The sequence below is a fragment of the Trichomycterus rosablanca genome, chromosome 17 (genome assembly GCF_030014385.1).
Source record: "Trichomycterus rosablanca isolate fTriRos1 chromosome 17, fTriRos1.hap1, whole genome shotgun sequence".
In the NCBI taxonomy this organism is placed as follows: Eukaryota; Metazoa; Chordata; class Actinopteri; order Siluriformes; family Trichomycteridae; genus Trichomycterus; species Trichomycterus rosablanca.
Window position 1 is genome coordinate 16,661,212 of NC_086004.1, and position 15,511 is coordinate 16,676,722.

Here is a 15,511-nt window from a genome sequence, read left to right on the forward strand (position 1 = left end):
CAGTGAGCCTTTGAGTGTGGCTTTTCCACAGTGTAGGTCTGAGGAGCACTAGTAGGTGCTTGGCACATGGTCCCTGGACCCAGTGGTAGTCTTTATGCTGATTCAAAAAGTCTTTATGCTTTATTGAATAAAAACAGCTAAAACAGTTAATGTGACAGTAATGTAGAACAATAAAATGAACATAAATACAGTGCGTAGAATTAGTTCAGTGTTCAGAATGTAGATTTTAAACAAAGGTGGTAGCAAACAGTTTGACTGAACATGCTAATAACAAAATAGCAGCCATCTTGCAGCTATCATGCAGCCAACATCGTAAATTAACCAACTAATGTCAGTAAGAAAATAATGTTACACACAAATCCAAATTTGCAGAGGTTAACATGTTGTCATTCAGCTTCTGTTTGAGATTTTATTAAATCAAACAGCTTTGAGTGACGATGTAAATTGTCAAAAAATTTTGCAACTATAAAATATTACAATATTTAATAATTTCTTGCTCTTCTTACTTTTGTTTTCTTGAAATTATTGTTATTTATGCATGTGGTTATAATGCAAATCTGGATTACTTACAGTGCTGGCCAAAAGTATTGGCACCCCTGCAATTCTGTCAGATAATACTCAATTTCTTCCAGAAAATGATTGCAATTACAAATGCTTTGATATTAAAATGTTCATTTAATTTGTCTTCAATGGAAAACCACAAAAAGAATTGTCAAAAAGCCAAATTGGATATAATTCCACACCAAACATAAAAAAGGGGGTGGACAAAAGTATTGGCACCCTTTGAAAAATCATGTGATGCTTCTCTAATTTGTGTAATTAACAGCACCTGTTACTTACCTGTGGCACATAACAGGTGGTGGCAATAACTAAATCACACTTGCAGCCAGTTAAAATGGATTAAAGTTGACTCAACCTCTGTCCTGTGTCCTTGTGTGTACCACATTGAGCATGGAGAAAAGAAAGAAGACCAAAGAACTGTCTGAGGACTTGAGAAGCAAAATTGTGAGGAAGCATGGGCAATCTCAAGGCTACAAGTCCATCTCCAAAGACCTGAATGTTCCTGTGTCTACCGTGCGCAGTGTCATCAAGAAGTTTAAAGCCCATGGCACTGTGGCTAACCTCCCTAGATGTGGACGGAAAAGAAAAATTGACGAGAGATTTCAACGAAAGATTGTGCGGATGGTGGATAAAGAACCTCGACTAACATCCAAACAAGTTCAAGCTGCCCTGCAGTCTGAGGGTACAACAGTGTCAACCCGTACTATCCGTCGGCGTCTGAATGAAAAGGGACTCTATGGTAGGATACCCAGGAAGACCCCACTTCTGACCCAGAGACATAAAAAAGCCAGGCTGGAGTTTGCCAAAACTTACCTGAGAAAGCCAAAAACGTTTTGGAAGAATGTTCTCTGGTCAGATGAGACAAAAGTAGAGCTTTTTGGAAAAAGGCATCAACATAGAGTTTACAGGAAAAAAAATGAGGCCTTCAAAGAAAAGAACACGGTCCCTACAGTCAAACATGGCGGAGGTTCCCTGATGTTTTGGGGTTGCTTTGCTGCCTCTGGCACTGGACTGCTTGACCGTGTGCATGGCATTATGAAGTCTGAAGACTACCAACAAATTTTGCAGCATAATGTAGGGCCCAGTGTGAGAAAGCTGGGTCTCCCTCAGAGGTCATGGGTCTTCCAGCAGGACAATGACCCAAAACACACTTCAAAAAGCACTAGAAAATGGTTTGAGAGAAAGCACTGGAGACTTCTAAAGTGGCCAGCAATGAGTCCAGACCTGAATCCCATAGAACACCTGTGGAGAGATCTCAAAATGGCAGTTTGGAGAAGGCACCCTTCAAATCTCAGGGACCTGGAGCAGTTTGCCAAAGAAGAATGGTCTAAAATTCCAGCAGGGCATTGTAAGACACTCATTGATGGTTACCGGAAGCGGTTGTTCGCAGTTATTTTGTCTAAAGGTTGTGCTACCAAGTATTAGGCTGAGGGTGCCAATACTTTTGTCCGGCCCATTTTTGGAGTTTTGTGTAAAATGATAATTGATTTGACTTTTTTTTTCATTCTCTTTTGTGTTTTTTCATTGCAAGCAAAATAAATGAAGATATTAATACCAAAGCATTTGTGATTGCAATCATTTTCTGGAAGAAATTGAGTATTATCTGACAGAATTGCAGGGGTGCCAATACTTTTGGCCAGCACTGTATATAAACTTTATTTTAATTGATTTTAAACCAATAACTCAACTATAATCTTCAAAACAGGACTATCCCTCATCTGAATCAACAGTTCCAGTTTATATTGGTGACTTATACAAAACAGTCTTAAAATAAGGAACATTTTATTACAGCAACCATAACACAATACATTATAGTGTGCATAAATCTGTTAACAATAATGATTAAAATACTGTTCTGCTTAACCTTTTAAAATAAGTGAATGGTGGGGTGTCCCAATGTAAGCCACTGCCCACTGCATCATCTGCTCTGGGACCCTAAACAAAATAAAACACAATATCCTATTTATCATATTCATTTTACACATTGAAATATAGAGCAAATTGAAATAAGGCTTTCAGCTATCGACTACAATGTGTATTTTCTGAAGAAACAGTCAAATAATTGTGTAACCTAAGCAATTACCTGGTATTGTTATGTGTTTTGTATGTAATTTGTATGAAAATAGCATACTTGATAATTGTTTGATTTCTGTTTTTTTTTCCCTTAAAATTTAAGAGAAACTAACTCAGCTAGGAAAATATATTTGGATCTCTCAAAAAAATCTGTGAGTCAGAAGCATGTTTTTGACTTTGGCTGATCAATTTTCACAAGACGACCAAAACCTGTGTGAGTTAGTTTGGCCTTTCCATTAGCCTGGATCTCCACCAGCTCAAGTCTGATCTTACTGATCTCATCCTGCACCACCACAAGAAAAAGACACCAAGACAAAACTTTTAGCCTGCTGACTCTACAGAAAACCAGGCCAACATGAATTTAAACTCTTCTGCAATCCCCATCTTATGCGAATCAGTGCATAAGATTCCTAAGACTTGATTTACAATTACTGGACAAGCAGACTAATCCCTGATCTAATGACAAGGTCAAACCTTTATACTACAATAGTCTACAATAAAAGTCAAAGTAAACCACTAAGTAAAAAACATTGTGTTTTTTATTTGCATCTCCCATACTGTCCTATTTTTTTCTGATTTGGGCTTGTACAAATGGTTACACATCTAAATCCAGCACTATCCATGCGGTACCTAATTTACTACTGTCCATATCTAACTGTCACTTTTACTGTAAACAATAACAGAAGCTACAACAGGATGATTTTTGATTTGCCTCACTATCATTGTTGAGCTGTTTAATTTTCTGTAGCCCTGTTTCTTTTTTTGTGTTTTTCAAGACACTGCTTAATAAAGCGCTTGTATTCTCTTACTCTGACCATCACTGTGGATTTTGTTTGACCAATCAACATTCTACGCTGTTTCTCATCATACTGTAAAATGTTACAAATAACCTCTTTCTGGTTTTATTACCATTTTACCTACTGTCCAAACGTTTATGAAAGAGGTGTTTTGGGCCACATGAAGATATATTAAATTAATGGTTTATATTAAAAATGTATAAAAAGGTCTTTGACTTACTTGAAGTGACTAAGAGCTGAAACAACCTGTGGACAAGGTTTATATGTGTAGGAAAAAACACTGCTGTCTGTATGCACCTGTAAAGTAATGGGAAAAAAAGAAAAGGTTGTGGATTGTAACTAACACACAGTATACAAATTGAATCCATAAGTTTTTTCTAGTGTTATGGATTTTACCTACCTGGCCCCTCTCGGCAGATGTGGACACTAGGTGTGTCTTTATATGGCTAGAGTTTATAAGAGATTTTTCTTGGGAACACTGGACTTTCTTCTTTGCCATCAATGGTGGGGGAGTTGACATGTGCTGCTCCTCCTGATTTACATCTGTGGTGGTCTTGTCACATATAAGAGTGAAACTATGTAGCGATGAGTGGGGTCTCTGATGGGGCAGAATAATATCCCCTGACCCATCCACTGTGCTCGTACTAGAGGTCTGTACTTGTGTGCTTGCTGCGATGGGCACCTGAAGGGGTGCAGTTAGCAGTGATTGGCTGTCGTGCTGGGAGTTTGGCTCTACACTGGCTACATGTAATAACAAACAGAAAATTATTTTTAGAAAAAAATTCTAATTTAGGTTTTTACTCTGGGTTGTCAAAGTCATTTCTGGCCAGTTTAAAACAGTCTATTTTTCCCGTTTAACCATTTAAAAATACTTTTGGATATGTGCTTGAGGTCTTTATCCTGCTGTAAGACCCATTTTGTTAGACTCAAAACAAATTTTCTAACACTTAAAAGCACATTTTGCTCCAAAATCTCTAATAATTCTCTTATTTAATTGTTTCCAGAGGCAGCAAAGCAGCCCCACAACATTATGGATCCCCCACCATGTTTTACTGTAAGTAGTGTACATTTTCTTTATAGGCTTCATTTCATTGTCTATGAACATAATGCTGGTATGCATTGCCAGAGAGCTCTGGTTTGGTGGCATATGTCAATTAAACATTTTCCCAAAAGGATTGTTGTCTGTGTAAGTTTAGTTGTTCTTCTTTATGCCTTTCTTTAAGTAAGGGGGTCCTCCTTGGCCTATGGTCATGGAGCCCTGTTTTTTCAGTGTGCAGCTTATGGTACAGGTTAAAATCATCCCTCCAGATGTCTCCAGCTCAGCCTGATGTTCTTTAGATGTTGTACATGGTTGCTTTGTCACACTTTCATAAAATGCTCTCAAGTTTCCTCTTTTCACCACATTTTGGAAGGTTCTTGACTGTTCCAAAAGTAGCAAACTTCTTGATAACAACAACAACAACAACTTCTTAATAGCTATACGCCTGACTAACAGTCATGGTATTTTAAAAATAGTCTTGTACCATTTACCATAGCATTCCCTAAGCATTAAAGCCACCATTACTAGGCTAATTAAAGTCATGTGCACACTGACGAGTGAGAGAAGGTGGAGACAGGTGAGTCTAATCTCTAATTAATCACAGGTTAGTCTGTTTGTTTCAAACAGACAAAACGGTGTCATTAATTGTGTCCTGACTTCATTTTTAACTGTGGATCCTCTTTTCCAGTCAAGTTTTTATTGTGTTGATTTTGTGCCATGTGCTTTTCTTTATCAAACTTGTGAGTTCCTAAATATCCAAGCAGTTACTCCAAACACTTTTCAATTTTACTACAAACATTTCAGGAGATATTTTACATGGTGCACATAAAATTCAGGGGTGCCAATAATGTTGTCCACAAGTGCTGACCACAAAGTTCCCCAGAACTCCAAAACATTTACATTTACAGCATTTAGCAGACGCTTTTATCCAAAGCAACTTACACAGTGAGCAGAACACGATGAGCAATTGAGGGTTAAGGGCCTTGCTCAGGGACCCAACAGTGGCAACTTGGTGGTGGCGGGGCTTGAACCGGCAACCTTCTGTTTACTAGTCCAGTACCTTAACCACTGAGCTATCACATGTTAATGCTTCTTGAGTGGTTAATTGTGTTCATACAAAGTTTTTGGGTCAAATGTATCATCACAGCACTAATGTCTAAATGGTTTATTTACCTGTTACTGTGATTTAGCTTTTTAGTTTTAGCTAGCTTGCTTACAGTCAGTATTAAAAGGGTGTTTCCTGTTTGCATATTTATAATTTATTAAAACCCCTGGTATGTTTAAACAGATCATGGTATGTTAAAAATTACAAAATTACAAACAAAGAAATAGTAATCAATTATCATTGTTTTGTTTTAATATTCACTTAAATTACTAATTTAGGGATACTTTAAGGCATTATTTTTAGCATGTTTATTCATATTCTAGATCTATTTATCATAACTCGCTTATAAACACACACTCAATATTTAGTACAATAAATTATGCATTAAATTTGTGTATTAAATAATGATAGCAAAAAGGAATTACTCTCTGAAGAGGAAGATGGGGTTCCTAGAAGATCAGGAGCAGGACAAAACATATCCCACGGGCTCACTCTTTCCTCATTCCCTCCTCCATCGCAACACCAGACCTCCTGAGAGACTAGGAAAGGGGGCGGTGGTCGGGTGGAACACAAAAACATCACAGTAAACACCTGAGAGCAGTATTTACCATCCTCAGCATTTCTACATCACTGCTCTCTTCTCCTACCTGGTCTTGTGTAGGCCATGGTGGGAAGATCCCCATTTTCTGATCTATCAAAAGCCATGGATGGCAAATCTCTCACCTGGCCCTGTGCTAGAAACAGATGGTTTATCATTTTGTCCTCACTAAAAGGCACCAAGCCACTCGGAGTTTCACTAGTAGTTGATGCACCTGTGCACAGGAACATTAACAGGAAAAAACACATGCATTGTGAAACTCATATGCACGTCTGGTGAAACTCCCAAAGGCGTAATGATAAGGAGCAATTAATTAGATGGTAGACAGTACCAGGATCAGCTGTCAACAGCTCCTTCTGATCCTCAGGGATAAAGAGATGAGACACAGGAGTGCTGAAACACTTCTCGCCCTGGAAAAAAACACATATGTTTGGATGTTCTACTGACAGCTGGTGCCATTTGGTAGGCATGGATACCAGCTCACCCTGCAGTGAAGTCTCTCTTGGTGCCAGTTAGTAGGTGTGGCTACACCTTGGGGACACACAGTGGGTGGGGCTATTTTTTTAATTGCATCATTCAGAAGTTCCATGATGATGTCATTGTGCCATGCCCCCATTAGACAGGAAAGTGGGAATCCTGTAAAACAAAAACATTTCTTAATGGGCCATAATTTGTAGCCTCGTAAATGAGTATATTTCGATGACTCCAAGTAATTTTGTATGCAAACAGTATTTAATGAGTAAATATAAGTGTAATGTTTTTGCGTGCAAGTTTGATGCTCATGTGTAAGAGGTGCATTACTAACCTGACTGTGAGTTCAAAGAACTAACAGAACACTCCTTTATTAGGGATCTGAAGAAAAAAGGCAAACTGATAACATCATTATCACCTTTCTGAGTCATTTAACTTTCATAATTTTATTAGTTTGATGTTTATATGCACACTTGAACATACTCATACCGCCATGTTTTCAGGATGTGGTGCCTAACTGATGGAAGCATTGTGCTACAAGAGACAAGAATGGTTGTGTGATTATTTTAAACAGGATAAATAATAAACAGTTTTTAAAAATGTTGTGTTTAAAAAACTTGTGATTGTCTTGCCAGCTAGGGGGACGGTGATGCCTGGTGACTCGGCCCACAGTGATGATTTGATTGACACTGAGGTAAAATTGACAAGAAGTCTGGAAAACAGTTATAAAAATAGCTTTAGTAGGTTCATTACAAAGGCAGTTTATGGTTACATATACAGTGGATTCAGAAAGTATTCAGACTTTTTTTGCACACATTGTGTTGTGGATTTGATTTTTAATGGATATAATTGAAAACATGTTTGTAGAGTTTTAAGTTAATGCCATGGTTACACTGGTTATAAAATATGTAATTCTTTTTGTCCTTGTATATTTGGTTAAAGTTATTTTGAGTTTTCCTTCCTTCCTTCCTCTGTGAGGAACCTGAGCACTTTTTGGGCATTTTCTTGTTTAAATGTTTCTTTCACACATTTTGGTATTTGAAGCATTTGTCAGGGGCCCTCAAATCTGGGACACTCTATTAACACATGTTTAATGGACAGGGGTGTGTGGCATGTCTCACATGGGGGGTGTTTACCTTTCATTAAGTGCAGATGCATTATTCTTGTATGCACAGTCTTATGACATAGTTTTGTCTAGTCAGCATTAGTATTTTATCCAGAATGTTTATTGTCGGGTGATCTTCGGAAATAAGTTTCTAATGCTAGTAAATGGTACTTTAAGTCAGTGCAAATTACTGTTTTTTTTTGTGTAGCATTTATACGATTTAGTATTATGAGTAGGGCTTGGGCTTTGGCTAACTGAACTATGTTAAGGTAAGTATGTGGTGCTGGTGAGCTGTCCGATTATAACTGTTACTTGTTTTGCAGTTTTGGAACCATCCATGTATATAAAGGAGCATGATAGATAGTTCTCTTTTAACAAGAAAGTCTTTCATGTATGTGTCCATATACGTTAGTTTCTTGTTTTTAGCTAGGTTTATGATGATTTTTGCTTTGATAATGTTCCACTGTGGAAGAGGGTTTTTGTAGATGTGGGGGATAGTGTTCATATTTAATTTAATTTACTTTAGGTGTGGTTTTACCCGTGTTCCATGTGGCTGGATGAAGGTTGACTTAAGTGGGTAGGGCAAAGGTTGCAGTGAAGAGAGTACTACTGTGTGCGGGGTTTTGCAGGTTGTCTTTGAGCTTGATGATGTATTGTAGAAAGAGTTTCAGTCGTCTGTATTCCAGAGGTGGCTCCTGGGCTTCTACATAGAGACTTGGTGTTGGGGATGTTCGAAAGGCTCCTAGGGACATTGGTGTTTGTTTGTTTGGACTGTGTTTATAATAATCCGCATTTGACATTTGAAGTATGGCATGTGTTTACCTTTGAATCCGATACACAGATCGACAACATATACACTGCAGAAAACGCAGAAGGGTAACTAATAAAATGCATCCTTGTGGGATTTCTTGGTTGTGGGTGTCAGAGTAGTTATGTTTATTTTGACCTTAAACCGCCAATGTTTTGAGGGTGTTTAAGGGGTTGTGTTTGTTCTGTGCTTAGTCTTTCCTGGCATAATAATGGCACATTCCTTCAGACTGGCTGCCCATATTTACTACATAGTCATAGTATGTGACGAAGTGGTATTTAAGTGTCTTGTAGGCAGATTATTGCTGGGGTGAGTGTAATTAACTATTGGTTCTGGCCCACAGACCTCAACAGTTCCCCTGGAATAATCTAGTTTATTGTTTTTTGGTTTTAGATTGGGTCGTCTTGGTTTTACCACTGTTTTGCTGTGAGATGCTTCTGTTGCGGTGATGGTCGTTGCTTGGCCATACTGGCCAGTGAAAGAAAGGCAAGTCTTATGACCATCAAGCATGGGGGTGGGTCACGAATGATGTGGGAATGTTTTCTGATGCATGAATTGGCAATCTTGATCATGCGAGTGGCATCATGGATGCACAGAAATTACAAGACATTTTAAGGGGGGTCTTCTGTGGTCAAATTAAACCTTGTTAATAACTGGACTTTCCAGCAAGACCATAATCCCAAGCACTCCTCAAAAAAAGAGGTTTTTGCAGTCTCCAGATTTAAATCCCAAAGAAAAATCATTGGTGAGATTTAAAGAAAGCAGTTGCAGCACAAAATCCATCAAACATCAATGGGCTGAAAGATCTTGCACAAGAAGAATTAGATTTCACAACTTTTAGTCTGTTTGTTTTCATAACACCATGTTTGCACATTTGTAATACTTACTGCAGGAACAGTGTTTTGTGCTTGTTTCTAATGGTCTATGTTCTTTCAGTCTTTGAGAAGTGTTTCTGTATGACCTTTAGTAAGGGTCTAGATTCAACAAGTGAGGTGTCAAAAACTTGTTAGCACAAATCGCTTATTAGAGGATGTTTCAAGTACTGAAAGATGTAATTATACTGCACATGGATGTTTGTCAAGAGAACTACATGTTTTTCTTAAAATTGTTACCTCACGTTATCAAAATTGCTTTACAAAATTGTAATACATTTTTTCATTCTCTCATTTTCATTCAATTCTATGAAATCAGAATATTTCTGATTGCAACTGTACATGAAATATGTTTTTTGTTGGCACAATGTATTTGTAACCTTTATGACTTAACTGAAAATTGGTTGTAAGTAATTTATGCAGAGATTCAGGCAATTCCAAAAGATTTAAAGACTATTTCAAGCAACTGCATTGTTATATTATTATTTTTGGCATAATAATAAGCTTTATCTATATATTATTTATATATTTAGCCATACCAGTTCAGTGTCCATGTGAAAGCTAAGATGAAATTTTCGTAGAGACACTGTTGTGTTGTCCAGACCCGAAAATGTCTCTCTTTCTTCTAATCTGGCATTTAAAAAAACATATGTAAAATAATTAGTTGGTTTACTTGCTGAAATTACTGAAAACTGCTAGAAAACCACCATGACCACTGGGATAAAGACCTACTTGAGTAAACAGCTGTAGTCAACATTATTAGTTGTCCAAATACATTCAACAAAAAAATGTAACCTGTCAACATACATGCAGTCACTTAAAAAAGAAATAAAGAAGAGACATTGTATATGTACAGGATAAAGGCACATAAAACATTTATAAAAAGAAGTTGGAAAAAAAACACAGGTACAATATGGATTTAAATATCCACTCAGTTAGTATACATTCACTCACTTTGAGTAACAGAATATTTGCTTATCAACACCTAATGATACCCACAATCAGTGATCTATGTTCAGAATTTTTTATATTTATGTCAAACAATGTATTGACCTGAGTCACATGACCTTTTACTCAGCAGAAGCGTTTAGTAATGATGGGCACTGATGTCAAGCAATTAAGCCTGATATAATTACTCCATCAATCTATAACACTGTTATAGCCCACTGTTGTGTTCTGTTAGTATTCCTTAAACCCAGACTTTCCTAAAATGCTTGTACTGCTCCAGAGTCCAATATCATTGTGCTTTACACAAATCTGTAACACATTGCACATGATAATTCTATGCGTGTGTGGGGGGATTGGTCAGCAACACTAATCCAATGGCCCAGTACTTACTTTTAAAAATGAGGTGACATATTTGGTACTTTTCAGAGTCTGCATGTAAAAGCACTCACTGACACAAAGTCACAAAGCTCATCATTATTTATTTTAATGTTTCTTGATGGAGACATTTACCTTTGATGAGGTACCCAAATCCATTAGTCAGAAGTTTTGTCTATTAACCTGTGGCCTTATTGTATATTCTAATGTCTGATTGGCCAAACAGGCTTAGGATGATATGGCAAAGATGAAAGCCTAAAATTAGGCATGTGGCTCAGGTGTTTAGTGGCTGGTGTCATAACACTTAATTAATAATTTGTGTAGTGGTAATAGTGTGTACTCACTCTTGTAGTCGCTCCCAGGCGGCAGTGCTGAGCACCGCAGGGATGAACACAGTTCCATCAGAAAGAAACAGCATACAGGCATTGTTCTCATCTGTGTGCTGTGACTCACTTAAATCACTCACCTGAAATTACACTCATAACAGTTTACACACACACATATGCTCTACAGATATTTCATGTAATGTCATGCTTGTGCTTTGAGCAGTGTTACAGGGAGTTCATTTTCATTAGGGAATTTTATATAAACATAAAATGACATATTTTGTCTCCTGTTCTTCGAGTCCACACCCTAGTGAGCCTAATTTCATCAAGTATAATGTCATTCTGGCCCAGCAATGAAATGGTGCCAGGATAAAACAGTGGTAAAACATGAAAATTAAAATTGTGTACAGAACAGTGACTAGAGTGAAGACCACCCACCTCAATATGTTGTCAAAATATACATACAGTCAAGCCGGAAAGTCACCTTTTTCACCTTCTCCACGTTTTATTACGTTACAGACTCATTCTACTGTATAACAGATTGAGTTCTTTTTTTGCCTCAAACATCTAAACACATTCGCCAATAATAAAAATAATTACGAAGAGTTTACAAAATATGAAAATGTATTTTACTGACAAAAATCGTTTATTTAGGGGTTACATATCTGTACACACCTTTAGCCTAATACTTGGTTGATGCACTTTGGCAGCAATTACAGCTTCAAGGTGTCTTGGGAAAGAAGCTACGAGCTTGGCACACTTGTTTTCTGCCCTTGTTTTTTGCCCATTCCTCTAGGCATATCCTTGCAAGCACGGTCAGGTTGGATGGGGAGTGTCGGTACACAGCACTTTCAGTTCCTTCCACAAATGTTCAATTGGATTCAGGTCTGGGCTCTGGCTGGGCCACTCAAGGACATTCACAGACTTTCTCCGAAGCCACTCCTTTGTTCTCTTGGCTGTGTGCTTCGGTTCGTTGTCATAATGGAAGGTAAACCTTCACCCCAGTCTGAGGTCCAAAGTGCTCTGAACCAGGTTTTTCTTCAAGGATCTCGATGTACTTAGTTGCATTCATATTTCCCTCTATCAGGACTAGTTGCCCCGGTCCCGCTGCTGAAAAACAGCCCCACATCATGATGCTGCCACTGCCATGCTTCACTGTAGGGATGGCATTAGCCAGGTGATGAGCGGTGCCTGGTTTCCTCCAGACGTGACGCATGGTATTCAGGCCAAAAAGTTCAATTTTGGTTTCATCAGACCAGAGAATCTTGTTTCTCATGGTTTGAGAGTCCTCTAGGTGCCTTTTGGCAAACTCCAAGCGGGCTGTCATGTGTCTTTTACTAGGGAGTGGCTTCCGTCTGGCCACTCTACCATACAGGTGTGATTTGTGGAGTGATGCCTGGATGGTTGATCTTCTGATAGGTTCCACAAGGATACACTGAAGCTCTGTCAGAATGACCCTCGGGCTCCTGCTCATCTCCCTGGCCAAGGTCCGTCTTCCCCGATCGCTCAGTTTGGCCAGGCGGCCAGGTCTAGGAAGAATTTTGGTGGTTCTATACTTCTTCCATTTATGAATGATGGTGGCCACTGTGCTCTTTGGGACCTGTAAAGCTGCAGCAATTTTTCTGTACCATTCTCCAGATCTATGCCTTGACACAATCCTGTATTTGGGGTCTGCAGATAATTCCTTTGACCCCATGGCTTGGAGTTTGCTCTGATATGCACTGTCAACTATGGGACCTTATATAGGCAGGTGTTGGCAATCACCAATCATGTCCAATCAATTGAATTTACCACAGATGGACTCCAATTAAATTGTAGAAACATCTCAAGCGGTATCAGTGAAAACTAAATGCACCTCAGCTCACTTTTGGGTGTCATTAAAGGGTGTGAACACTTGTGTACATATGATGTTTTACATTTTGATTTTTAACAAATTAGCACAAATGTCTAAAAACCTGCTTTCACTTTGTCATTGTCTGTTTTGTGTAGAATTTTGTGACAAAAAATTAACTGAATCTATTATAGAATGAGTCTGTAATGTAAAAAACGTGGAGAAGGTGAAAGGGGTGTGCAGGCTTTCCGACTGTACATACATTTGGGTCCAAAAAAGTATACTTTATTTGTAAGTGATCTAGTGCACACTGCCTTTTATTTTTGGAACTTCACTGGTTGAAATTTTACTCTTTCCCAAGTATCAAATCTAGAATAAAAACTAAACAGATAATAAGGGTGAATGATAAAAAACCTAACAAACATAGTATGTTTTAGTGATCTACATATTACAATTTAGTTTCATATTAGTTATGTTCAAGTTAATGCACTGACAAATACTGTTAAAAAAACAACAGCAAATGTGTCCACGGTGATGTAGTTAAAAGTGTAATGGTGACAGTCTTTACCTTTTTACACTGTACCATGCAGATTTACGAAGTAAGTGTTACATACATAAATAGTTTTGAAATTGAGGGATCGACAGAATTTATTTAGTTGTTGTTACTGCTGTGTTTATTTGTGTTTGTAAAAACACGTAAACACACTTTACACGTGTACGAAACACGGTGAAGTCTGAATATTTATTAAATTGCAGGTCAGAGGTTGTAGACTTACCCCCACTACATGAGCTCTCACGCTGATCTCCCGTGGGCTTTTACCATAGTTCTGAATAAGCTGCTCAATCCACGGCTCCGGTTCCGTTTCTGTTCTGCAACGACGCATTTCGGTTCTGACTAGAACAGCGGGAAAGCCAGAATGTCCTATTTAATTTTACGGTTAGTTAAGCTATAGTCATTTAGTGATTCTTTGCTAAAATTAACTGTAAACATTACAGTCTGTTTACCTTTTTTTCTTCACGTATATATTCGCGATACAGTTGAACAGCGCATCAATGTTTTTGTTCCGTCCAGAAAATCGGTAACTGAGTTTGAAAGTTCCGTGTGTACATTAAGCACCCGTACAACTTGACTGTCCCCTTCAGGTCAATGCACGCACTGTCGTCATTCTAAATACAATATTTACTAAAACATTTGAGCTCCTGAGGTCTGCAGCTGAACCTCATGAGAAAATATATTTATTCATTGTCTGTTTTAACACCGCTTTATACAAGTCAAAGCGGTGGATCCACACACACACAGTGTCACACCTAGGGCAATTTTAAATCTTCAAATAACCTGAATGCATGTCTTTGTACTGTTGGAGGAAACCCACACGGACACGGGAGACCATGCAAACTCCACACAGAAAGCACCTGGAATGCTACCCACTGAGCCGCCCTCTCTTGAAAACCTTTGATGTAAAATAACAGGCGCTTGGGTGGCGTAATGGTCTGTCGCTAGCCCACCACCGCTGAGATTCGAACATCACAGACACGGACATGCTTGTTTGATGTCACTGCGATGGATTGGCTCCCTGTACAGGGTAGAACTGCCTTGTGCCTGTTTCCAGGTGGACCCAGCGTGACCCAGACCAGGAAAAAGCAATGACGACAACAAATTTTAAAAAATTAAATTAAATAATAGAACTTACAAGAAAATAAGTTTACATATAATGACAACTAAAAATTTCCAACACAATTAGCAAGAGACAGAGCTATTTTTTTTTAAAACAAACTACCAATAAATACATTTGTGAAATAATGTATAGTTACCAAACTACCAAATTTACATTAAAAAGTAAATAAAAATTGAAAAGTATTGAAGAAGGCATAAAGATAACCTAAGCGGGTGAGAAAACAGATAGGAGTCTCCTTAAATCCATTAGACAACGACATAAGGTACTTAGGTACATCATCGTAAGAGAAGCGAATGTGTTTCATACATGCAAGTGCAAATGGATCATCAGTCATTGAGTGAAATCGCATCCAAACCAGATCAGTGGTATGAACATCCTGGCAAATTAAAATTCAACCATTTTTGCAACTGCCATTTTAGAGCTACTGAGATCAAAGGACATGAAGACAAAACTAATAAGTTAGCATTTTCTATTCATGTTTATTCATATTTATTTTGTTAGGATCAAATATTTTTCTCATTATATAAAAAACTCAGTGCTTGGGTGGCACCGCAGTAAAATATGCCAGCACACTAGTGCTGACATTTTGAACTTGCGAGTCTGAATCTCAGATCTGTTACCGGCGCCTATGTGGACATATTGGCTTGTCAGAGGGTCAGAATGCCAGAGGGGATTCCTCATGACTGCTGCAATTACGACCTCTGCTGGCTGATTGATGGCACCTGCACAGAGACATAGGATAATGGAGACCAGTGCATGACTCCACGTGTGCAATATGAATTTCCATATGAACCTGATTTGTGTAGGTGAAAAGAAGCTTTTTGCCTACACAAAAGTTTGCTACTGCACTTTTGTCGGAGGGGACGTGGTTTAGTCACGAACCTCCTTAGTCAGGAGTGGAGGTCAGCAGCAGTAAAGAGGAAGTA

At 38.3% G+C, this 15,511-nt stretch overlaps 1 protein-coding gene across 2 annotated transcripts; it reads right to left on the reverse strand.

The window, feature by feature from the left end:
- Positions 1-2,326: 2,326 nt before the first annotated feature.
- acd (ACD shelterin complex subunit and telomerase recruitment factor) lies at positions 2,327-13,959 on the reverse strand. Of its 2 annotated transcripts, none has more exons than XM_063013223.1 (14): positions 13,915-13,959; positions 13,686-13,804; positions 11,097-11,218; positions 9,969-10,059; positions 7,277-7,356; positions 7,134-7,178; positions 6,979-7,025; positions 6,658-6,809; positions 6,505-6,583; positions 6,223-6,309; positions 6,001-6,114; positions 3,832-4,172; positions 3,652-3,728; positions 2,327-2,496 (listed from the first exon to the last, which is right to left on the reverse strand). In XM_063013223.1, the coding sequence occupies exons 2-14, from the start codon at positions 13,791-13,793 to the stop codon at positions 2,421-2,423; spliced, it is 1,419 nt and encodes a 472-aa protein (XP_062869293.1). In that variant the 5' UTR covers positions 13,794-13,804; positions 13,915-13,959; the 3' UTR covers positions 2,327-2,420. The 2 variants fall into 2 exon arrangements, with proteins under 2 accessions (XP_062869293.1, XP_062869292.1); XM_063013222.1 differs by having other exon boundaries at positions 6,223-6,387.
- Positions 13,960-15,511: the final 1,552 nt, after the last annotated feature.

Excerpts from the sequence above, each read along its gene's own strand:
- acd (XM_063013222.1), bottom strand. The coding sequence starts at position 13,793 with ATGCGTCGTTGCAGAACAGAAACGGAACCGGAGCCGTGGATTGAGCAG. Across the intron at positions 6,388-6,504 it reads GCTGTTGACAGCTGATCCTG|GTGCATCAACTACTAGTGAA; the intron begins GTACTGTCTACC and ends TCCTGTGCACAG. Across the intron at positions 6,115-6,222 it reads CATGGCCTACACAAGACCAG|TCTCTCAGGAGGTCTGGTGT; the intron begins GTAGGAGAAGAG and ends CCCCTTTCCTAG.